Source organism: Lentinus tigrinus (genome assembly GCF_003813185.1).
Source record: "Lentinus tigrinus ALCF2SS1-7 unplaced genomic scaffold L226scaffold_43, whole genome shotgun sequence".
In the NCBI taxonomy this organism is placed as follows: Eukaryota; Fungi; Basidiomycota; class Agaricomycetes; order Polyporales; family Polyporaceae; genus Lentinus; species Lentinus tigrinus.
In genome coordinates, this window is record NW_027137952.1 from 62,893 (window position 1) to 82,782 (window position 19,890).

The 19,890-nt window shown below is 56.5% G+C and overlaps 8 protein-coding genes and 1 non-coding gene across 9 annotated transcripts; 5 read left to right on the top strand and 4 right to left on the bottom strand.

The window, feature by feature from the left end:
- Nucleotides 1–109: 109 nt before the first annotated feature.
- Nucleotides 110–1,278, top strand: L226DRAFT_471169 (uncharacterized protein; the record flags this gene model as incomplete). Its single annotated transcript, XM_067676358.1, has 2 exons — nucleotides 110–363; nucleotides 426–1,278. 2 exons carry the CDS (start codon nucleotides 110–112, stop codon nucleotides 1,276–1,278), a joined length of 1,107 nt encoding a protein of 368 aa, XP_067530370.1.
- A 524-nt stretch (nucleotides 1,279–1,802) lies between these two features.
- L226DRAFT_616570 (uncharacterized protein) lies at nucleotides 1,803–3,402 on the bottom strand. The gene is made up of 7 exons (XM_067686922.1): nucleotides 3,322–3,402; nucleotides 3,219–3,267; nucleotides 3,113–3,158; nucleotides 2,949–3,051; nucleotides 2,734–2,887; nucleotides 2,577–2,677; nucleotides 1,803–2,507 (listed from the first exon to the last, which is right to left on the bottom strand). The coding sequence occupies exons 1-7, from the start codon at nucleotides 3,370–3,372 to the stop codon at nucleotides 2,016–2,018; spliced, it is 996 nt and encodes a 331-aa protein (XP_067530371.1). The 5' UTR covers nucleotides 3,373–3,402; the 3' UTR covers nucleotides 1,803–2,015.
- Nucleotides 3,403–3,975: 573 nt separating this feature from the next.
- L226DRAFT_555028 (thiolase) lies at nucleotides 3,976–5,559 on the top strand (the record flags this gene model as incomplete). Its single annotated transcript, XM_067683034.1, has 5 exons — nucleotides 3,976–4,095; nucleotides 4,200–4,488; nucleotides 4,547–4,933; nucleotides 4,993–5,319; nucleotides 5,375–5,559. 5 exons carry the CDS (start codon nucleotides 3,976–3,978, stop codon nucleotides 5,497–5,499), a joined length of 1,248 nt encoding a protein of 415 aa, XP_067530372.1. The 3' UTR covers nucleotides 5,500–5,559.
- Nucleotides 5,560–7,027: 1,468 nt separating this feature from the next.
- On the top strand, nucleotides 7,028–9,091 carry L226DRAFT_616572 (uncharacterized protein; the record flags this gene model as incomplete). The annotated part of the gene is made up of 22 exons (XM_067686923.1): nucleotides 7,028–7,089; nucleotides 7,145–7,223; nucleotides 7,271–7,284; nucleotides 7,341–7,382; nucleotides 7,448–7,504; nucleotides 7,565–7,574; nucleotides 7,633–7,650; nucleotides 7,705–7,730; nucleotides 7,784–7,809; nucleotides 7,875–7,909; nucleotides 7,963–7,987; nucleotides 8,055–8,066; nucleotides 8,117–8,132; nucleotides 8,186–8,225; nucleotides 8,282–8,382; nucleotides 8,443–8,489; nucleotides 8,555–8,567; nucleotides 8,628–8,655; nucleotides 8,716–8,773; nucleotides 8,825–8,849; nucleotides 8,906–8,996; nucleotides 9,054–9,091. 22 exons carry the CDS (start codon nucleotides 7,028–7,030, stop codon nucleotides 9,078–9,080), a joined length of 852 nt encoding a protein of 283 aa, XP_067530373.1. The 3' UTR covers nucleotides 9,081–9,091.
- A 90-nt stretch (nucleotides 9,092–9,181) lies between these two features.
- Nucleotides 9,182–10,898, bottom strand: L226DRAFT_616573 (uncharacterized protein; the record flags this gene model as incomplete). The annotated part of the gene is made up of 2 exons (XM_067686924.1): nucleotides 9,182–10,796; nucleotides 10,882–10,898. The coding sequence occupies 2 exons, from the start codon at nucleotides 10,896–10,898 to the stop codon at nucleotides 9,182–9,184; spliced, it is 1,632 nt and encodes a 543-aa protein (XP_067530374.1).
- A 388-nt stretch (nucleotides 10,899–11,286) lies between these two features.
- Nucleotides 11,287–11,367, bottom strand: L226DRAFT_t250. The gene has a single exon. It is a non-coding gene; the product is annotated as a tRNA-Gln (tRNA).
- Nucleotides 11,368–11,371: 4 nt separating this feature from the next.
- On the bottom strand, nucleotides 11,372–12,246 carry L226DRAFT_264845 (uncharacterized protein). Its single transcript, XM_067673409.1, has 2 exons — nucleotides 11,747–12,246; nucleotides 11,372–11,692 (listed from the first exon to the last, which is right to left on the bottom strand). Exons 1-2 carry the CDS (start codon nucleotides 12,103–12,105, stop codon nucleotides 11,491–11,493), a joined length of 561 nt encoding a protein of 186 aa, XP_067530375.1. The 5' UTR covers nucleotides 12,106–12,246; the 3' UTR covers nucleotides 11,372–11,490.
- A 910-nt stretch (nucleotides 12,247–13,156) lies between these two features.
- Nucleotides 13,157–17,802, top strand: L226DRAFT_526341 (ARM repeat-containing protein; the record flags this gene model as incomplete). The annotated part of the gene is made up of 12 exons (XM_067679042.1): nucleotides 13,157–13,162; nucleotides 13,218–13,289; nucleotides 13,353–13,442; nucleotides 14,158–14,291; nucleotides 14,342–14,611; nucleotides 14,663–14,723; nucleotides 14,764–15,994; nucleotides 16,047–16,402; nucleotides 16,461–16,549; nucleotides 16,746–16,822; nucleotides 16,878–17,104; nucleotides 17,161–17,802. The coding sequence occupies 12 exons, from the start codon at nucleotides 13,157–13,159 to the stop codon at nucleotides 17,800–17,802; spliced, it is 3,255 nt and encodes a 1,084-aa protein (XP_067530376.1).
- Nucleotides 17,803–18,340: 538 nt separating this feature from the next.
- L226DRAFT_563141 (uncharacterized protein) lies at nucleotides 18,341–19,874 on the top strand. Its single transcript, XM_067683540.1, has 5 exons — nucleotides 18,341–18,378; nucleotides 18,430–18,714; nucleotides 18,789–19,191; nucleotides 19,220–19,411; nucleotides 19,483–19,874. The coding sequence occupies exons 2-5, from the start codon at nucleotides 18,440–18,442 to the stop codon at nucleotides 19,792–19,794; spliced, it is 1,182 nt and encodes a 393-aa protein (XP_067530377.1). The 5' UTR covers nucleotides 18,341–18,378; nucleotides 18,430–18,439; the 3' UTR covers nucleotides 19,795–19,874.
- The last annotated feature ends 16 nt before the right edge of the window (nucleotides 19,875–19,890 follow it).

The following is a 19,890-nucleotide window of genomic DNA, read 5'->3' on the forward strand; positions in this document are numbered from 1 at the left end:
GTGATCTGCAGGGGTGTAGTCGGTGCACGTCCCGCCCTGCGCCTCCCGCAGTCCTCTTTCCACTTCCCCCATTCCTTGCCCCCACGACCACCTCAAGCCCGACGCAGCCATGCCCGCCCACCCGAACCTGCAGCACTTCAGGACGACGGACTTCTGGTTCGCTGACGGCAACATCATCCTCCTCGTGCAAGATGTCGCGTTCAAGGTGCATCGGGGCCAGCTCGTGCGCCATTCCGACATCTTCCACGATATGTTCTCCCTCCCCCAGCCTGTGGGTGACATGATCGATGGGTGCCCTTGGGTCCAGCTACACGACGATCCAGGAGATGTGCTGCACCTCCTGCGGGCACTCTACGACGGCCTGTGAGTTCTTCCACGCGGCTGACACGTCGAGTTCTGACACTCACTCCGCAACGTCACATTAGGTACTTCACCAAGCGGACTTCAGGCGACTTCTGCGCAGTCTCGGCCGTGCTCCGTCTCTCGACCAAGTACCTGATTGAGCACCTCCGTGAGCGTTGCTTGATGCGCCTCGAGGCGGATTGGCCTACTACTCTGGGCGGCTGGGACAAGCGCGAGCAACATGCCACAGTCGACACACGCTACTGTCCTCGCGAGCACTTTCCGCATCCGATCCTCGTCATCCAACTCTGCCAAGAGCTGGGACTGGACCACATGCTTCCTTCCGCTTTGTACGACCTCTCGCGCTACGGCCCACGCAAGATTGCCGCCGGAGCATCCACCGTGCCTGCGCTGCTCTCCAGCCGGAGCCGCGCACACGCGCACGCGGACCCCCAAGATCCGAACACGGTCATCGTCAGGCTTGACCTCTCCGACCTGCAAGCCGTCTTCCGCGGGCGCGAGCAGGGGCAGCGCTTCCTCGCGGCGTTCATCGAGCAGGAGCTCTCCGGGCGCGCGATCTCGGCCAACTGCGCGAACCGGCCCCACGCGAACGGACACCACTGCCGCGAGTCGTACTACTTCATCATGCTGAACCTGCTGCGCGCGGTGGGCGGGATCGCGACGGGGCGCGACGCGGATCCGCTGTTCTCGCTGCTGCAGGGCGTCGAGATGCTCTCGCGGACGGACTTCTCGGACGGGACGCGCCAGTGCGGGTTGAGGATCTGCGCGTCGTGCAAGGAGGACTTCTCGATCGCGGTCGCGAAGGCGAGGAGGGAGGCTTGGGAGCAGATCCCGGCGTGGTTTGGGCTGCAGGCCAAGGATGCCCCGCCGACGTCCATGTCGGGGCGGGGGGAGTGGGAGCCCATTCAGGCTTGAGGACGCCTTCGATTTGCTCTGCTGTTCTGGATCTATTGCTGTGGGTTGTTTTCTGCCGCTGTACGATTATAATAACGAGTTGTGTACTTGCTTTCCTACGTAATACCCTCGCATCGCATACCACACCTTACACGCTATGTATCGTATACACGCAACCTGTTTCGCTAGGCATTTTTATCTGTCATCTGCACTTGTACGACTTGTCTCATGGCAATACACGTTAGCCACAACTATCATCAGGATCGGATTCGGTCGCAGTGGGCTCGAATCTGGCTCGAACAGATGCGTGTCTCTGGCGACTAGCCTTATGTCACGCTTCCGCACGCTCGTGCTCCAAGCATCTTGTCTCAATCCATATTTTCTGTATCAGATTTGGATGACCGTGAAGGTCAGCATGGTTCCTGTGGGACTGTGGCCCATCAGAGGTACATTCGAACGGCGGAGGCTGAGATCGGCGGGCGCTCTAGTACCGCGCACTCATTGCAGAGCTGTTGGGGTTAACGCATGCCAAGGAGGAAAGTCATGAGCGGCATCCAAAGGAGTTCGCCGTTTATATACAGCAGAAGATACAATACACATCGATCATACACGATACATGTGTAGAAGTACATTCAGTAGTGAGGATGGTAATGATACGGGGTATGCATGGCCTGCAGGCGGGGAATAGCGTACAACTAGTACAGAGATGCGATAGATCACAGCAACGAGACCCTAAGCTACAAGTCACAGGAGCAAAATCAGCAAATCACACAACCAGAGGGATACTGGCCCCCGTATCCGTACGGAGCATACCCGTACCCATACCCGCTGCCGTACCCACCATACCCACCATACCCACCATACCCGTACCCATTGTACGCAGGGGCGTATCCTCCGGCGTACCCAGTTCCATAGTACGGCTGGTACCCATACCCGGGCCCGCCTGTCTGGATGACCTCGACGCTCCGGCCGCGATGATGGTGGTGGTGATGCTCCCCGTAACGATCGCGTGAATGCGTGCGGCCGCGCTCGTACGAGTGGCGTCGCGGCCGCGAAACGATGACCGTCGAGCCTGCGGGAGCAGCGATCGTGCCCGCAGAGGGCGAGTAGCCCCCATACATCCCGGCGCCGAGGTATCCGGGTTCGGAGCCCGCGTAGGATACGGGCACGGGGGTGGAGGGCATCATGTAGGGCGACATGACTGGGCTTGCGGGGAACACGGTCGCTCCGCCGCCGAGCATCGATATAAACTGCGTTGAGTGTTCGGTCAGTATGTACTGTAGGTGTGTCGCCACGCTGGGATGCTATCAGAAGCGTACCTCGTCAGCGAGGAGTGCTGCAGTCGCTGCTGCGGCCTCACATGCTGCCCGTTGCCCGTAGGCATCCATCGAGCGTCCGGAGTACTGCCATAACCGCGTGGCTATTGAGAAACACTCGTCAGATCGATTGCGGAGAAGACACGGGGAACGACAATACCTTCGCCTATGGCCATCCCGATTAAACCTTCCCGCTGCATCATACGGTCCGCGCTGAGTGGCTGGTACAGAGACGAATTGTACTTCCAAGTCCGATAAACCTCGTACGCCGCCGCCGCACCCATATCAGCCGGCAGTACCTGTGTGAGCGGTTGCTGTTCACGAGAGCACAGTGAGGGTGAGAAATCGAGTAATGTGAGACGGCAGAACGCCTACCATGCCGCTGTAGATGAGACCGTGCCAATAGCGTGCAGTGCGGTGATCGAGACCAAGCCCCGTATACGAGCCTATCCGGCCAATCACGGAGTTGTAGAGGGCACTGGAAGCACCGGGAGGCGTGAGTTATCGATGAGACGTCTCGGGACGCTTCGTCAACCTACGGGTCAGGGTTGAATGCATGTGCATTGTAAAAATCGTATCCGGTCCCTGTAATAATCGGTCGGCATGGATTACTTCCGCGATGTCTTCTGCAACAAAGAGACTTACAGGTTGGCTGGGGTTGGAAAGCTGGCATGGGAGGAGGGCCAAACTGGAACTACAAGACACTCATCTCAGCATGGCGAGCGAGCTGGGTGAAAGAGCTGAGTACCTGCGATGTTCCCCATCCAGGGACGGACGTGCGATAGTATTCGTACGCCATTATTGGGGATGGAAGCTTGAGGTACAGTGCAATGTAAACGATGTCGCTGAGCGCAGTCCATTATATAGGCAGCGGGCGTTCCTGGGAGCGCCCAGATGGGTCTGGACCGGAGACGAAGAGAGACTTTTCTATCTAAATAACCAGTCCGATGTGCTGATGAATGTCATTGCAAAGAACCCATTCTTTCGGGGGGGAGGGAGGCGGAGACAGCGGGATAGAAATCGGATTGTAAACGTTAAGCTTTGCCTTATCTGATGTTTTGCACCTAAACCCTTACATGTTTTCCCATAATTGGTTTATCCAAAAGTTCCAACCTACTCTTTCCGAAGGGTGTTTGACCTCGTAAAAGCTAGCATTTCTGCACTCTAAGTAATCCCTTTCCTGTTGCCGATGATCTCTGCTTTAAGCTTAGTGGGCCTTGGCGCTTACCCCGGACCGCTGGTGTGATGCGGGGTAGGAATTCACATGGATCGGCGCGACTTGGTGACCGACCGCTCACATCATCCTCGGGCACCATAAAGCCTGCTTGCATCTCCCTCTTCTCCTCATATTCACCCCCCTCCACGACCACCATCTCCGAACCTGTCTTCGCCGTCGCCCACAATGACCTCCCTCACCCAGCGCATCCAAAACTTCACCGCCGTTACGCCCAAAGCGCGCGCCCTCACGCAGAACGACAATGACGTCGTCATTGTCGCAGCTATCCGCTCTGCAATCACCAAGGTACGTGTCTAGCCGTAAAGGAGGAAGGGGAGGGTGGAGGACGCGCATATAGCGACGTTCGCAGTGTCAGTCAAGCAGGTGCAGTACTCATATGGTCATCACAGGCGAAGAAGGGCGGCTTCAAGGACACCCGGCCAGAGGAGATTCTCTCGGGCGTGTTGAGCGCGGTCGTGAAAAAGGCCGGCGTCGAGCCTGCCGCGATTGGCGACATTACTGTCGGCAACGTCCTCCCCGCTGGTGGAGGCGCGTCCGCCGCGCGCATGGCTGCTCTCCATGCCGGCATCCCCAACACCGTCCCCATCAGCACCACCAACCGCCAGTGCGCGTCCGGCCTCCAGGCTGTCAACATTATTGCAGGCGAGATCATCAACGGTCAGATTGACATTGGCATCGGTGAGTAGACATCCTATATGCGCCTTCCGACTTCTCAATCATGCCACGCACGACGCAGGTGCTGGTGTTGAGTCTATGACGTTCGGCTACGGCGGCGGCGCGATGCCTGATGGCTTCTCAGAGGCCGTGCTCTCGTGCAAGGAGGCCGAGGACTGCCTTATTCCCATGGGTATCACGTCCGAGAACGTCGCGAAGGACTTCAACATCTCCCGCCAGGTGCAGGACGAGTTCGCCGCAAAGTCCTTCCAGAAGGCCGCCGCTGCCCAGAAGGCGGGCAAGTTCAAGGACGAGATTGTACCGCTCAAGGTCAAGATTGTCGACCCGAAGACGGAGCAGGAGTCTGAGATCATCGTCGACCGTGACGACGGTGTCCGGGACGGCGTCACTGCCGAGTCGCTTGCCAAGCTTAAGCCCGCGTTTGCGAAGGATGGAACCACGCACGCCGGTACGTCTAACTCGGTACGAGTGCGACCATGAATAACATGTTCTGACTATCCTGGGTAGGCAACGCGTCGCAAGTCTCGGACGGCGCAGCCGCTGTCGTCCTTGCTCGCCGGTCAGTCGCAAAGAAGCTCGGCCTGCCCATTGTCGGCAAGTTCGTCGCTGCGTCCGCAGTCGGTGTTCCCCCGCGCATCATGGGTGTCGGCCCTGCGTACGCCATCCCGAAGGTGCTCGAGCAGACCGGCCTCACCAAGGACGAGATCGACTTCTACGAGATCAACGAGGCGTTCGCCAGCCAGGCTGTCTACTCGGTACAGCACCTTGGCATTCCCTTCGAGAAGGTCAACCTCAACGGTGGCGCGATCGCCATCGGCCACCCTCTGGGTTGCAGTACGTCTGGTCCTCTGTGACGACTTGTGATTTGTGTTGACGTGTTTTGCTGCAGCTGGTTCAAGGCAGATCGCGACCGGTCTGAACATCGCGAAGCAGACGGGGAGCAAGATCTTCTGCACGAGTATGTGTATCGGCTCGGGTATGGGTATGGCCGCGATCTTCGTGAGCGAGCAGTAGGCGCGATGCCCGTCATTTGGTTGGACGTACTGTTGTACTATTTGTATATCTATTCCTGTTAATTTCTTACCTTTCTCGTGGTGGTGCTTGAGGTCCGATTATGAAGTTCCTTGGAAGTCACATTCGAACGTTCCTGTCCTTCGTCAACAAGTAAGAGGTACCGCCGACCGTCTCAACTGTTACCTGTACGGTCAGCCTTCAGGCCAATATCAGTGGCCGGCAAGTCCCGCGCGCTTCAAGTCCACAAAACACCGGCACGCGAGTCCGACCTGTCTTCCTCCTTCCACATTCACATGTTATTTCCAAATAACCCGGGGGATCTCGTGAGGGGAGGTTGAACATGTGAGTTCCTTGTCGTTCTTCCATACATGAGTTCACGACGGATGTGATCTCTATTCCTCAGAATTATCTGTACGTCGAACTGGTACGATGGTTGCGTACGCATACGAGGCCAACGAGCCACAAGCCCCTTGCTTAGGCCTCAGGCGGCGTCGCACGGCGATATACTGAACGTTTCAACTCACGGTGCGCCATGACGTTACGACCTTGAGATACCTCCCCGTGCATTGTCCGCCATCATGCGAGGCTCATCATGACGCGCCCATCCTAATCTCCAAGGCCGCGCTAATTTCCTGTGGGCACACTACGTATTTTAGTCACCATGACCAAGACTGGAAGCGGGACTGACCATACATGCTCTCCCCAAGACACGTCCAGCATCGAAGCATCGCCCGCCGGCGGAAGTGGGGCACATTCGAGTCGCTGCGGCGACCATTGAGGATGCCGACAAAGTCCGGGCGGGGACTCGCGGCTATGGGTGGATCCATGCTGAGTCAATGTAGGTGGTCGAGGAGCAGAGCTTTCTCGGTCTTCGCTGAGCCGCCGCTGAGATGTTCGTTCAATGCTGTCGAGGCTCTTTACATACTATTCATGGTACGAGTCTTTGTCCTCTCGGTCGGGATGTCGTGCTAACATTCCTCCTTGGCACGAAGCACCAAGAAGAAGTTGGCACAGCACCTGGAGTTCGCCTCCAAGGCTTGCATCCAATAGATTCGGGTTTACAGAACTGCACGTCGATAATGCCGAGCGCTGGACTAGGGGGTCAGCAAACTTCCAATGCAAAATCAATTTGCAACGCCAGGCGTTCTCGTTACACGACGTGCGGACAAAGATTCTATAGGTCAGGACATGCATCAGAAATTGGTGGGGAGTCTCTCAGTTCCTGGCTTTTTGGCTTAAGCGCCCTCGAAAACAAAGGAAATGATAGACTCCCCATGAATTTCTGATGCATGTCCTGACCTATAGAATCTGCACTTGCACGTCGTGTTACGCAAATAGCAATCTTGAGGCTAATATAAATTGAGCACCATCTCGGGTATACTTCTCTGCCCGGCGAGCGTTCCGCAAGTGCCCGGACGATGAGAGATGTTTGCAGCCAACATCTACGTACGTTCTTGCGGCGTTGGCCTTCAAATATCTCGCGGGCCCAGACGGGATGGAGGCCAGACCTTCCTAGCTGCTCCCGATCATGAGCGTGTCTTTGGAGGACAGTATGGGTCCTCTTCTGCTCAGTACCTTCCTGAGCCTCATGTACGTGTCTTCGATTGTCGTCCGCGTATCTCGGAGCGCTGATTCTGGTCTCCAGGATACACGGCGGGACTGTGCACCAAATGTACAAGTATTTCCGATTATATCCAACGGATGGCCTCTTCCTTAAAGTCTACGTGAGTGAGGCCGGTCGAGGTCGCTCCGCTTCGCTAACTATCAGCAGGTTGCTTCAATTATGTATGTCGACTTGCCCTGGTTCGAGGCCTGTCTCCTGCTGAGAAATGGGCACATAGGGTCGTGGATGCCTTGAGCTCGGCCTTTCTAGTTCATGTATGGTTCGTCACCATTGCGCCCCCCCCCCTCTCTCAGCCAAAATTATTTGCTGACAGTGTTCGCGAAGCTACTTCTATCTGGTCTCGGAACGCGGGCAGGCGCATGTATCGGATGCCCCTGTGTGGTGAGTGGATGGCACCACTCGGAGCTGCCCATTGACTCTTGCTGAGGTTGTGCTCGTTAGGTCCCTGCGGGTGAGTGGAGAACTAGCATCTAGCTGCACCGAACCTCATCCCTCAAACGTTGCGCCAGGTATGCCCGCCGACAGGGGTACGTCGATTGTTGCCGTAATCACCGCCGCCGTTGATCTGATAGCAAGTTCAGGGTATTGTGGTGGTCGCGGTGCAAGCGTGGGTTGAACTTTCATCCTCTCGATTGCACTTTGGAATTGATTACCTGTTAGGTTCTATGCTAGGCGCGTCTACTTGTGTTCGTTACACTCGCCGCATAATAGTCTAGCCGACGACGATTGCCTAATTCTCATCGTTTCCCAGTCAAGCAAGAGTGTGCCGTTCTAGTGGGCGTAGCCGTGAGTAGAGACGGGACTTTCATTAGTGTATGCTTTCTAACCGATCCTGGCAGGGAGTAATCATCGGGGCAGGCTTGGGTGAGCGTACCGTTTCCCGCAATGCTTCATTGGAGTTAACGCCGATCTGAACTGTTGCCGGTGGAAGGCGTTCTCATAGGTGTGTACGGTCCATGCGTATCGCGGTTTGCGCTTATAGTGATTGCCTAGCGACGACCGTGAAGAGGTACATAATGACATTTATACTACGGCAAGGACGAGTCTGACACTTCTGAGCAGCTTCAAGGCCACCGACGTTGCACACTGGAGCGATTCTACCGTATGTGATACGCTACACGTGACTGTGCGATTGCATCCTGACTTTGGGCCCCTCAGGGTCTCGACGCAGCCTTCTTCGGGACGACGCTTTTGGCGGATCTTGTCCTCACAACAACTTTCGTAGTCCTCTTGCGTCAGAACCGGTCCCCTTTCCGGAGGTGAGTACCTCCTCAGCGGATCCTTTCCGCAGTGTTCCCACTGACAGGCATACGGTTTAGTACGAATAACGTCTTGAAGACTCTGATGACGTATGCGGTGGTCTCGAGTGAGGATACCCCAATTGCTACTCCAGTAGCAGAGAGACTGTTCGCTGATCTGCACATATCACAGCTACGTTGATAGGGTAACATCTAACTGTCTGAGTACGGTGTTGTGCCCTGTCCTCACACTCTTCGCCGTGCAGCATTGGACAAGTGCCCGCTTTGGTGTTAGTATGTTCCGCCCCATCGTCATAATCCTATAAGACCGCGATTGGACTGATCAAAACACAGGCCATCTGGCTGCCCAAGAAACTCTATTACGTTGCGGTAGCCATTCCCCTTACAAAGCGTAAGTGCGCCCAGCTGGCGGGCATCCCGTGCTGACTATGGTTCAATCCAGTGTATCCTGCTTCCATGATGGTCTTGTACGTGCCCTTAATTGTCCGGTGGGCCGACATGTCAGCTGAGTAACTACATGCAGCCTCAATTGCCGGAAGTCTCTATCAGAAGAGATTGGTCAGAACAATCTCGAGAGCTTCGAAGCATGCGCTGCGGACTTGACTGGCGTGCAGGTGCGTGACGTCGCCCGAACTCCACTGTAGAGAGCTCATAGATCAACATGTTTGCAGGTCTCCGTGCATCCAGTACAGATGTAATGATATGGAGCAACATTGCACGTTTTGAGTACTGAACGTATACTATAGAGTGTACATATATAGTTAGAACAATAGATTCTTGTAAGTACTTAGGATCCCGATTACTGTGGAGGCCTGGCGTCCACACAGTTTCGGAACTGGACGTCCAGAGTGGCAAGGCCGTGAGCAGCTCGACGAACGGAAATCGTCGCAAGCAACGGCACAAGTACCTGAGTCTGGAAGTCCATGGTGAGTCCGACGAAACTGATAACACGCAGCGAGGATAATCGCGTGGTCAACGTCTCCTCGGACGGTGGATTGAGCAAGTTGGTCAGGGCCTTCGCGGCCATGTCTCCCCAGGCTTCAATCGTATGTAGACTCGTAGCGCTGCTCAGGAGGGCGTCGCCTTCCCAGGAAGCGGTGTCGGCGGGGATTTGGTGAAGGTAGAGTACCCGGCATGTCGTGAGCGGGAGTAAGCTGAGCAGGTCAGCCATGTCTGGGTACAGTACGTCGCACCAGTGAGCCATACCATGAGCTAGGGGATAAGATGCTTGCACGGCATTGGCGAAAGATAGACGAGGCGTCATCCTGAGGGAGGTTGGGGCCCATTCCGGGCAACATGGTAGGGTATTCGGAGGTATATCCGTCCAGAACGAATGGAACACGCGCCGGTCCCCATCGACCCCCGTGGGGGTGACGGAAATGGCACGAATCGACAGGCTCGCCGCTAATAGCTTGACCAGAGCAGACGAGATTCCGTCATGTCTCCGGATCGCGGCCCATCTCTCTCTGAGCATCCAGCCAGAGGCGTGCTGGAAGAGATCGATGCGTACCCCGGCAGTCTGCGGGATGCCCACACGTCTCAGGATCTCAGCGGCAAAGGAGGAGGCACTGCTGACCTCTAGTGTTTGCAGACGTGGAAATACGATGACATGCGGGCTGAAGTTGGGTAATGGTAGCAGGTTGAATGAACGTATCGTGAGCGCAGTGAGTACCGTAGCGGTGACTCGGAGATGATGCAGCGGGGTTGGATACTGGTTGATTGGGTAGTGCGAGTCCTCCGAGTCGACGAGCTCGATAGACTGGAGCATCTGGAGCAGCAGCTTCGGTGTCTTCGACTCCGCGTCCACCAACGGTGCACCGTGTATGCTAACTGACCGCAGAAGTGGTGTGGTGTCGAGAAATAACCCCGACTGTGGAATCACATCGACGTTCAACTGTTGATGCGCCTGGGGTAGTCTCTGATTGACTGGCGGGGGATCAATCTTGCACACAATCCGCAACGAAGACATCAACTTCGCCGGCGCAGCGAACGTCGACCAGAACGACTCCAACTCGGTGTTCCGCATCAGGTGGACATGGATCTCCGTCGCGCGCGGAATCGCCTGTTGGAGAAGCTGCCGAAGCCGCCAGTCGATCTCGTGTCTGATCTGAGGCGATCGACATGCTACAACGTAGAGGCGAACAGGCTTTCCCCGGGAGCGTTGGAGAAAGAGCTGTGCGAGAGTGTTGAACGAGATCCTGAGCGATTCGCGCATGAGGATCCCCGTCCAGAGGAAAGGGTAGGACAGCGCGATGTCCCGCCACAGGCGGCAAACGCGCAGAATGCGAGTCCATAGATATATTGACTTCTCCGGATCCTTCTTCCACCCCGCTTCTGTCAGGACCGCGCATTCAGAGAAAATATGGAGCAGCGTCTCCGTCGGGAGAGCGTCGATGCTCAGGCCGTTGACGTGTCTGCGTTACATAGGTAGGAGTCAGTACGACGTATTCTGAGTTCCAGTCGGACTGCATCAGCGTTTTCTTTCCTGCAGCCACGCACCTGATGAAGTATGACATGCAGGTATGGGGTCAGAAAGGTGGTGTCCTAGCAGGAGTGGTTATGGTCGAAGTAGAAGGTTGTCTTTTCCGGACTTCCATCGCTTATTCAGATGCATTGAGCGCTATTGAGCGCTTTCCAGTTGCGTTGTACTCAGGCATGATCACCTTCCAGCTTACTGCGACTAGTGACCGAAAATTGCGACCTCCACGAGGCCTGCGCGAAATATTTCCTCGTTTGCGACGTCCATCTCGCAGCATTATCTCCTTGATCCAATTCATGTGTCCCTATGAAACGCAAGCGCTCGCGCTACCTCCGGGTTCTTGTCTTCGACGGAGGGCCCGTCAGGGATCACCACCTTGGCAGCATGTTGATGAGTGGCAAAAACGATTTCACTTGCTGACGGAAAGGCGCTACCAGGGCTCGAACCTGGGTTTTGGGAACTTAGCTGATCAGAATCCCAAGTGATAACCACTACACTATAGCGCCATAACCGAAGAGCATGTATAAAATTATACAGGTGCTTTTCAACGTTACAATACATACACTACGGTCTGGTTAAGTAAACGGTACTGTACTGTAGTGACAGTGTAGAGTGAGTACATTGCTTTGTTACCACCCTCCCATCCTGAGGTCTGCAGTCGACGGGGCACTCTGTACTATCACAAAACCCGCTGGAGTGTGCCCAGCATTTGATATCGGGCCGCGAAGGGTAGCAGTAACGCGCTTCCACGCCCCTACAATTGCGCGCCGCAAACGATGCCCGAGCGGCCTACTGTCGCGTGGAGCAACGCGTCGGGCCTTCGTACGATGTCTGAGAGGCAACATTAGAGAGCATGTAGGGTTGACGAGGCTATAGCCGACTCACGGTGCGGTGTTGTGAGATCTCATCGTCTGAGAATGAGACGCTGCGCGGGGCCGAGGCCGCAGCACGAAGTCGTCGAGGGAGCCACGGCGGTTGGAGGGGTAGGGATAGGGAAGTCGCGCCGGGGCAGATGAGAAGGATGGAGCGGCCGGAGACTTGCGGCTCCGGCCACCCGAGGAGGTAGCAGTGGAAGAGGAAGTAGAGAAGGAGGGAGCCACTGGAGACACACGACTCCGCCCAGTGTTTGGATGCCGGTAGCGTGGCATGATTACCGGCTTCGGAGGAAGCGGAGGTGGAATTGGAGAGTAGTAAGATGTGCACGTAGCTGTGCGGCGGGAAGAGCGGCGCTGAGGCTGAGGCATTCTAGTAATTGGTATCCGAGAGCTCGATGGGAATGCTGCTGAGGATCGAGGGGAGCATTTCGAACTCTTATACGCCGGACTGAGCAGAGCCAAGGACAAAGCTTTGCGTGGCACTTAACAGATGGACATTGGAGGCACCGAGTGTGGCCCAGCTAGCTTGGACCTGTGTCGGAAAGCGGCACGGAGTTGGTGATACTGGTAGCTGATAGGGCATAGGGGAGTAATTAGGAAGCCGCCTGCTGAGGTGGCCCAAGTTCTAGAAGCGCGCCGACGTGAAGAGAGCATGGGAGGTTCAAGCTCCGGCAGCGTAAATCGCGGCACAAGACAGAGAGCAGAGACTCGTTGGCACCGGAGAGGACAAAGCAAGACGAGTGGCGTATCGCCATGTGCCGTTACGGCGTCGGAGTGCCGGTGCGGACTCGTCGCAGCGGCCCAGTCCTTTGTGCCCAGGAAATTTCAGAGTCAGACAGTGGTTGAACAGACTGGAAACATGGGAAAGTCAGAGAGACTCGCGACAAACCGCTATGGGTTATCGCGAGTTGCCATTGGTTCACTGACACGTCACTGTGTGCCCCAGGCAGAGGAGAGCTAGTACTGACAGGTATATCAATAAGAAACAGTGGTGTGCGATGCGGGGGAGATCGTGTTTCATGACGTTGGCACTTGGTTAGCAGTGCAGGATGGATCTCAGGGCGGAGAGCGGCGAGCAGACCGTTCGAGTTCTCCCCCCGCCGAGAATCCTGCAGTTCCGTCTGTGGAGCAACCTGCGATAGTATCAACCAAGTTCGAGACGGCGTCTGCCAACAGCGAAGTGACTCTGTTCTAGAGATTAGCTCGTCGACTCGGAGAAGGCATGAAAGGTGGAAAGTAAGTAGTAAGTCCTTGTAGGGTAAGTCCGGTAAGTAGATCGCGTAACAGAGCCGATGAGCACGTGGCCCAGATCTTTATGGGCGATCAGCCAAATTTTTGGAAAGGCAAGTGCGGGCGCTTGCAAACCATCCCTCCTTCTCCTCCTCCCTCATCCTCATCCCCCTTCCTTCCGCCCGTAGCGATGGATGTACGTGTCTATTAAGCTCAAAGATTGAGTATATGCGCTTATTTTGAGATCGTAGCCCAATTTCGTGCAGAACCTGCACGCTCTCCTCGTCCAATTCACCTCTAATGATACAGTACAGCTGAAGCAGGTGAGCGATCTTCTCGGCCGATCAGCGTTTTCTACGCGTTTCTGACTTTTTTCTACGTGTCAGGCTACGACTACACTCAACCGGGAGTTCTACAAAAACGCACAATGTATCCCGGCCCTCGCGAGCATCGTTGCTAGTTCTCCGGAGCAGGCGGTGAGTACTCAATGTCGTTCTGAGCTCTGCAATCATGCTCGGCTTTCCCAATTTTGTTTGGTCTTTTCAAATACTCTTCAACCACCCCCGCTGGATGTGCTGAGTTGCAAACCGGATTCCGATGTTACGTCGAAGTCCGGTGGGTATGATGTCCTCCGCCCGCAAGATCCCCCACGCATCGCTTAGATCGGGTCTCGTTTGGGAACCCTGTGCCCTTGAAACTTATCTCGTGTGGTGTATGAGAGATGTCGGAACATGTCCGTTCTGGTCCGAGGGCGTGTTCCCGGCACGCTTCCTCTATTGTGGCGCCGGGACGCACACTCGGTTCGGAACCACCCTCCGATCGGTGCATATATACTTTTGAAACGGCACATGCATATACACAGGACTACATACACTCTCTGCATCTGGACCTTGTTGAGCGAAAATGGGGATCAGGTGTGGCGTTCGGCACTTTTCCGTCGTATACCTTTGTCATGGGCTCCTCCCGACAGTATGTTCTGGGTACTCCGGGACAGCCGTGTTTCCTTCTCTGCAAATACGGTCTTCGGAACAGTGCAGCGTGCCGCGCCTCATGGCTGGTAGGGATGGGAGAACTGCTCTACCGTTTTGAGCTAAGGACTGTCGTTTGAAGTCCGTGTGGCGAAGTTCTAGCGTTCTATTGTTATGGCACTCTTTCACCTGGCTCTGACGATTCTAATTCATCCTTCCCTAGGTCCGCCAACTGGCTGCTGTTGAGCTTCGGAAACGCATTTCACAAAACAGCGGAGATCTCTGGCTCCAGGTTTCGCAGGATGAGCGCGAACAGATCAAGAACAAGCTCCCAGAGATTGTATTGTCCGAGTCAAAGTCAGTTTGCTAGTCGTCTGGAGTATCTGCCTGAACTGACGTACACTCAGTAACCTTGTGCGGCATTCCACTGCGCGTGTCATCGCTGCCATCGCGTCGATCGAGATCCCGCTCGACCACTGGCCCACTCTTCTCCCCTTCCTCCACCAGACGTGTGTATCGCCACAGGTTGCGCACCGGGAAGTCGGTATCTACATTCTCTACACCGTGCTCGAGTCCATCGTAGAGGGCTTCGAGACCCACTTGCAGAGCTTCTTCGAGCTCTTCCGCGGCCTCCTCAACGACCCCGAGAGCACCGAGGTCCGAATCACCACCGTTCGGTACGTATACATTCTCACAGGCTAGACGCGTGCCTAACCTCGCGATCGCAGTGCTCTCGGCGTCATTGCGCAGTACATCGACTCCGATGACAAGGCGAACATAGCAAGTATTGTCTCGTGTTTCATGTTGTACATTACTTACTCCCCCTCAGAAAGCCTTCCAGAGTCTCCTGCCGTCAATGATGACTGTCATCGGTCAGTCGATCGAGAGCGGCAATGAGACTGGCGCGCGCCAGCTCTTCGATGTCCTCGAGACCCTCCTCATCCTCGAGGTCCCCCTCCTCAGCCAGTTCATCCCCCAGCTGGCTGAGTTCCTCCTCCAGTACGGTGCGAACAGGAGCTACGACCCTGAGTTGCGCACCCTCGCTCTGAACGCGCTCAACTGGACTGTCCAGTATAAAAAGTCCAAGGTCCAGTCGAACGGCCTCGCTCCTGCCATCCTCCAGGGTCTCATGCCCATCGCCACCGAGGAGGAGCCCGAGGATATCGATGATGACTCACCGTCGCGGTCGGCTCTCCGCATCATTGACTGCCTCGCCACCAACCTTCCGCCAACCCAGGTGTTCCCTGCGCTCCGTGAGCTCATCCAGCAGTACTTCTCGTCTCCGGATCCCGCCCAGCGCCGTGGTGCGATGCTTGCGCTTGGTGTCTCTGTTGAGGGTTGCAGCGAGTACATGACGCCCTTGATGAGCGGGGTCTGGCCCATCATTGAGGCCGCGCTCCGGGACAGCGACGGTACCGTGCGCCGCGCCGGCTGCATTGCCGTCAGCTGCCTGTGCGAGTGGCTCGAGGAGGAGTGCGCGGCGAAGCACGCGGTGCTCGTGCCCACCATGATGCAGCTCGTGAACGACCCTGTTACGCAGCGCTCGGCCTGCACGGCGCTCGACGCGCTGCTTGAGATCATGCACGATGTGATCGACCAGTACCTCAACCTCATCATGGAACGTCTCGTTGGCCTGCTCGACACCGCGCCAATTCCAGTCAAGTCGGTCGTCATCGGCGCCATTGGCAGCGCCGCACACGCGTCCAAGGAGAAGTTTCTGCCGTACTTCCAGCCGACAATGGAGCGCTTCCAACACTTCCTCGTTCTCTCCCAGCCTGGCGAGGAGCAGGAGCTCCGTGGTATCACCATGGACGCCGTTGGCACGTTCGCCGAGGCCGTTGGGAAGGACGCGTTCCGCCCCTTCTTCGGTGATATGATGCGCCAGGCGTTCAACGGTATTGAGCTCGGTGGTGCGCGCCTGAAGGAATGCAGCTTCCTTTTCTTCGGTGTCATGGCCCGTGTCTTCGGTGACGAGTTTGCGCCGTACCTTCCCCAGGTCGTCCCTGCACTCCTCGCGAGCTGCAAGCAGGCCGATCACGGCGAGGAGGACCGCCTGACGAGTAAGCGTCACTATCGTACTCGCTCAGTATCGTCTCATCTAACTCTTTCCAGTTTCCGACCCCAAGACGGCTGCAGACTTTGCGTCCGGTCTCACCCCCTCGAATGCCATCAACGTCACCGATGATACCGAGAACATGGACGATGAGGAGGTCAACATCGAGGACCTGCTCGATGTCAGCAGCGGCATTTACATCGAGAAGGAGATCGCTGCGGACACTATCGGCACTATCTTCGCTGCTACTAAGAGCCACTTCCTCCCCTACGTCGAGCAGTGCACGCTCGAGCTCTTGGCCCAACTCAATCACTTCTACGAGGGCATCCGCAAGAGCGCGACGGACTCGCTCCTCGAGACCATCCGCACGTTCTACGACCTGAGCGAGCCCGCTGAGTGGCAGCCCGGTTACTCGGTAGGTTCTGTTTATTGGTTGCGGTGTGATATTTCGGTGCTGAACCACGTCGTTGCAGAACGTTGCTCCCCTCGATCGTCGCGTGCAGGAGCTCGTCGACCACGTCGTCCCTCAACTTATCGATATGTACGAGACTGAGGACAACAAGTACGTACCATCCGTTCCCTCTTGGTGCCGTGGATCTTTTGCACGGCTTTGGCAAGATGAAAGATTTAACTCAGCTCACTTCGACGCCCCGACGGGCGCATGAGACGTTAACAAAGATTTCTGTTCCCTGACCTCCTTCCTATCTTCCGATTTGGCTCTCGAGCTCATTACTAACCACGCCTCTTCCGTTACGCAGGAAGGTCGTTTCGAGCCTGTGCGTTGGTCTTGCCGAGACGATCAACAAGCTCGGCCCTGCATTCCTTGAGAAGAATCGTGAGTATTACCTATTCGCATACTGAATCAACGAAGTATTGAGATGTCACCACAGGTGCCGATGCCTTCGCGAACATTGCTGTCCAGGTTCTCGAGCAGAAGGCGACTTGCCAGCAGGACCCTGATCAGGACGAGGCGGAGGAAGCGCCCGAGGACACTGCCGAGTACGACTCCATCCTCATTTCCTCTGCTGGTGACCTTGTCGCTGCACTCGCAACTGCTCTCGGTCCCGACTTCGCTTCTGGCTATGAGAAGTTCGCTCCTCTCATCATGAAGTACTACGTGAGTGGACCTCCCCGTCGTCCGCCTAGCTTACGTTGACGTTGTCTCGTCTCCAGAAAAAGAACCGGTCCCTCAGTGATCGTTCGTCTGCTATCGGCACTCTCTCCGAGATCATTGGTGGCTTGAAGAACGCAATCACGCCGTGGACGCAGCAGCTTATGGATCTCTTCTACACGGCGCTGAGCGACGATGAGCCCGAAGTACAGTGCAACGCCGCGTTTGCAGCAGGTCTCCTCATCGAGCACTCCGAGGTTGACCTCTCGCCCCAGTACCTCCAGATCCTTGCTGCGCTCCGGCCCATGTTCGTCGTCGCGCCCGACGCACCGTCGGCCAAGTTGAACGCTCGTGACAACGCCGTCGGCGCTGTCGCACGGATGCTCGTCAAGAACACCGCTGCGATCCCGCTCGACCAGGTGTTGCCCGTCTTCCTCGACGCACTGCCTCTCCGCAACGACTACCTGGAGAACCGGCCCGTCTTCCGTGCGATCTTCCACCTGTTCAAGACGCAGCCCGCCGTCCTCCACCCGTACCTCGACAAGCTCCTCCACGTGTTCGCATTCGTGCTCGACCCCACTGGCCCCGACCAGGTCGGCGATGAGGTTCGCGCGGAGCTCATTGGGCTCATCGGGCTGCTGAGCCGAGAAGCGCCTGAGAAGGTGCAGGCCGCGGGTCTCACCGCATTCGTTCCTGGGCAGTAGATGTGTACACTTACGAGACGAGACGAGAGAGAGAAGGTTAACGGAAGAAGGATTATATCATGTGTTTCATAGTCTCCGGTGTGTTCGTTACGCCATCCCATCCCATTGTTTGTTTGTTTGTTGTGCAGCGCTATCCCTCCATCCATTTCATTTCATCCCATCCTCTGAACCTCATTCTGTGTCTCTTCGCTTTACGACCCGCAGTGCCTTGATACGCTTGGTACTGGTACTGTACGCCCCTCATCCAATACTGAGTACTGATGCATCTAGAATATGTTGGTTTTTTCTCTCCTGTCACGTCTTGAGGCCTTGAGGCCCGCCCCGCACGGTCGATCGGATACCCGTGGTCGTTCCCGTTTTAAGAGTCGTCTTTCATAGTAACTAATGGTTTGTAGCCGAGAATCAGAAGTCCCGTCCCCATAAGTAGCAGCCTGAGAGTGCGCGAAGCGTTTCTTCGTTTAGCTCGTGTCGATGTAAGCGCCTCTCTTGGTGACAGACTCGGAATGCACTTGGGACTTGTCTCATACCACCACCAGGGGACTATTACCTCCTCTTCCTCCTCTTCGCGATCTCAACGCAAGTATGTCTATCGCACGTACGACACGCCGTGCTCACATACAGTCTCAGTATCGCAGAAATGCCTCCGCCGCGGACTCGGAAGCCTGCCAGGCGGGCACAATCGTCCGTTCACTTTGACATCCATCGCATAGATGACGACACGATCGTGTACGAGAACATGTGGGCGTACGCGAGCGCAAAGCAGAACTGTTGTTTTCCGTACGACGCGCCGCTGGACAGGCAAGAGTTCATGCGCGAGTGCTCTCGGCACCTCACCGCCCATCCCTCCAGGGAAGTCTTCGAGCGATTCGCGCGCGACAAGGACCCTGAAACGATCCTCGACGCCGGGTTCCGGTACGTGTCTGTTCCTGGAGTATTACCCGACACTGTCGCGAACGAGTAGCTCAAGGCTCGCGTGTTCTCTGTAGGTACCTCAGCGGCTGCGGCGTCAACAAACAGTCTCTCCAAGGCGCGCTGTACATGTTCGACATGCTCACGGACAAATTCGCCTCGAGCCCGGAATACGTGGGCGACCGTGCCCCGGCAGAACTCCGCGCGCAGGCGCACTCTGCTGCCGCCCAGGCATACTGGGACGAGTGGTGCTTGGACACGGACGAGGCACGCGCGGAGAACCACGCAGAGCTCCATCGCTTCGAGCGGCCGTTCAACCCCGACGGGGAATCGCCCTACGCCCCACTCGTCTTCGCCGCCGTGCATGCGTCGCACAGCGCCAAGCTTGGGCTCGTCAGTCCTGCTGTCCTCTGGGTCGGGTTTGGCGTCAAGGACGTCGTGGAGCGCTTACAGGGCACGGAGGTCGACTGGGGGGCGCAGGTTCCGGCCGCTTTGGGACGCGCTCAAGAAACGGGAGGACGAGATCATTGCGGAGGAGCGGCGCCGGCGCGCGAGGATCGCAAAGGACGTGCGCGCGTATGTGTGCGCGGCGGAGGGGTGCAAGGTGCAGGGTCTGCATAAGGCGGCGCTGAGGGCATGCGCGGGCAGCTGCCCTCTCGATCTCAAACCGCATTACTGCAGCAAGGAGTGCCAAAAACGGGTGCGTGGAGGCGTTCAGGGATGGCTCCTGGCGGGCGGTGCGGCGATGCTGACTTGACCCTCTCTACTCAGGATTGGCCGAAACACAAGGTCGTGTGCAAGCCAGGACGGCACGGAAAGCCTCGCATCATTGATGACCAACAGAAGAACGCTCAGTTTGTGAACAACTTCTTGCACTGGCGCAATGATCCTGGCGATGGCGAGGAGCTGGGCGGCCAGTGGATTGAGGGCGGGACGTATCAAGGCCCTGAGCATGTCATCGAGGTTCCCGGCAGGAGACCTGGCGAGACGATAAGGCTCGTCTCGAGCACGCTGCAGCCTACGGAGCTTCGCAAGCTCCGGGAAGAAATCAAGCAAGATGCCGCGAAGCCTACGATGCTCTGAATGGCGAGTCTCGAGGAGTCTACGGCAGACCTAGCAACTTGAGAAGTCTCATGTACCTTCATTGCATTTTCAAGTCCTGGTGATCTTCGTCCAAGC

Excerpts from the sequence above, each read along its gene's own strand:
- L226DRAFT_264845 (XM_067673409.1), bottom strand. The coding sequence starts at position 12,105 with ATGCCTCAGCCTCAGCGCCGCTCTTCCCGCCGCACAGCTACGTGCACA. Across the intron at positions 11,693-11,746 it reads AGATCTCACAACACCGCACC|ACATCGTACGAAGGCCCGAC; the intron begins GTGAGTCGGCTA and ends GTTGCCTCTCAG.
- L226DRAFT_563141 (XM_067683540.1), top strand. The coding sequence starts at position 18,440 with ATGCCTCCGCCGCGGACTCGGAAGCCTGCCAGGCGGGCACAATCGTCC. Across the intron at positions 19,192-19,219 it reads AGGTCGACTGGGGGGCGCAG|AAACGGGAGGACGAGATCAT; the intron begins GTTCCGGCCGCT and ends GACGCGCTCAAG. Across the intron at positions 19,412-19,482 it reads GCAAGGAGTGCCAAAAACGG|GATTGGCCGAAACACAAGGT; the intron begins GTGCGTGGAGGC and ends CTCTCTACTCAG.
- L226DRAFT_616570 (XM_067686922.1), bottom strand. The coding sequence starts at position 3,372 with ATGGCGTACGAATACTATCGCACGTCCGTCCCTGGATGGGGAACATCG. Across the intron at positions 2,888-2,948 it reads GTCTCATCTACAGCGGCATG|CAACCGCTCACACAGGTACT; the intron begins GTAGGCGTTCTG and ends TCTCGTGAACAG. Across the intron at positions 2,508-2,576 it reads CAGCACTCCTCGCTGACGAG|TTTATATCGATGCTCGGCGG; the intron begins GTACGCTTCTGA and ends CACTCAACGCAG.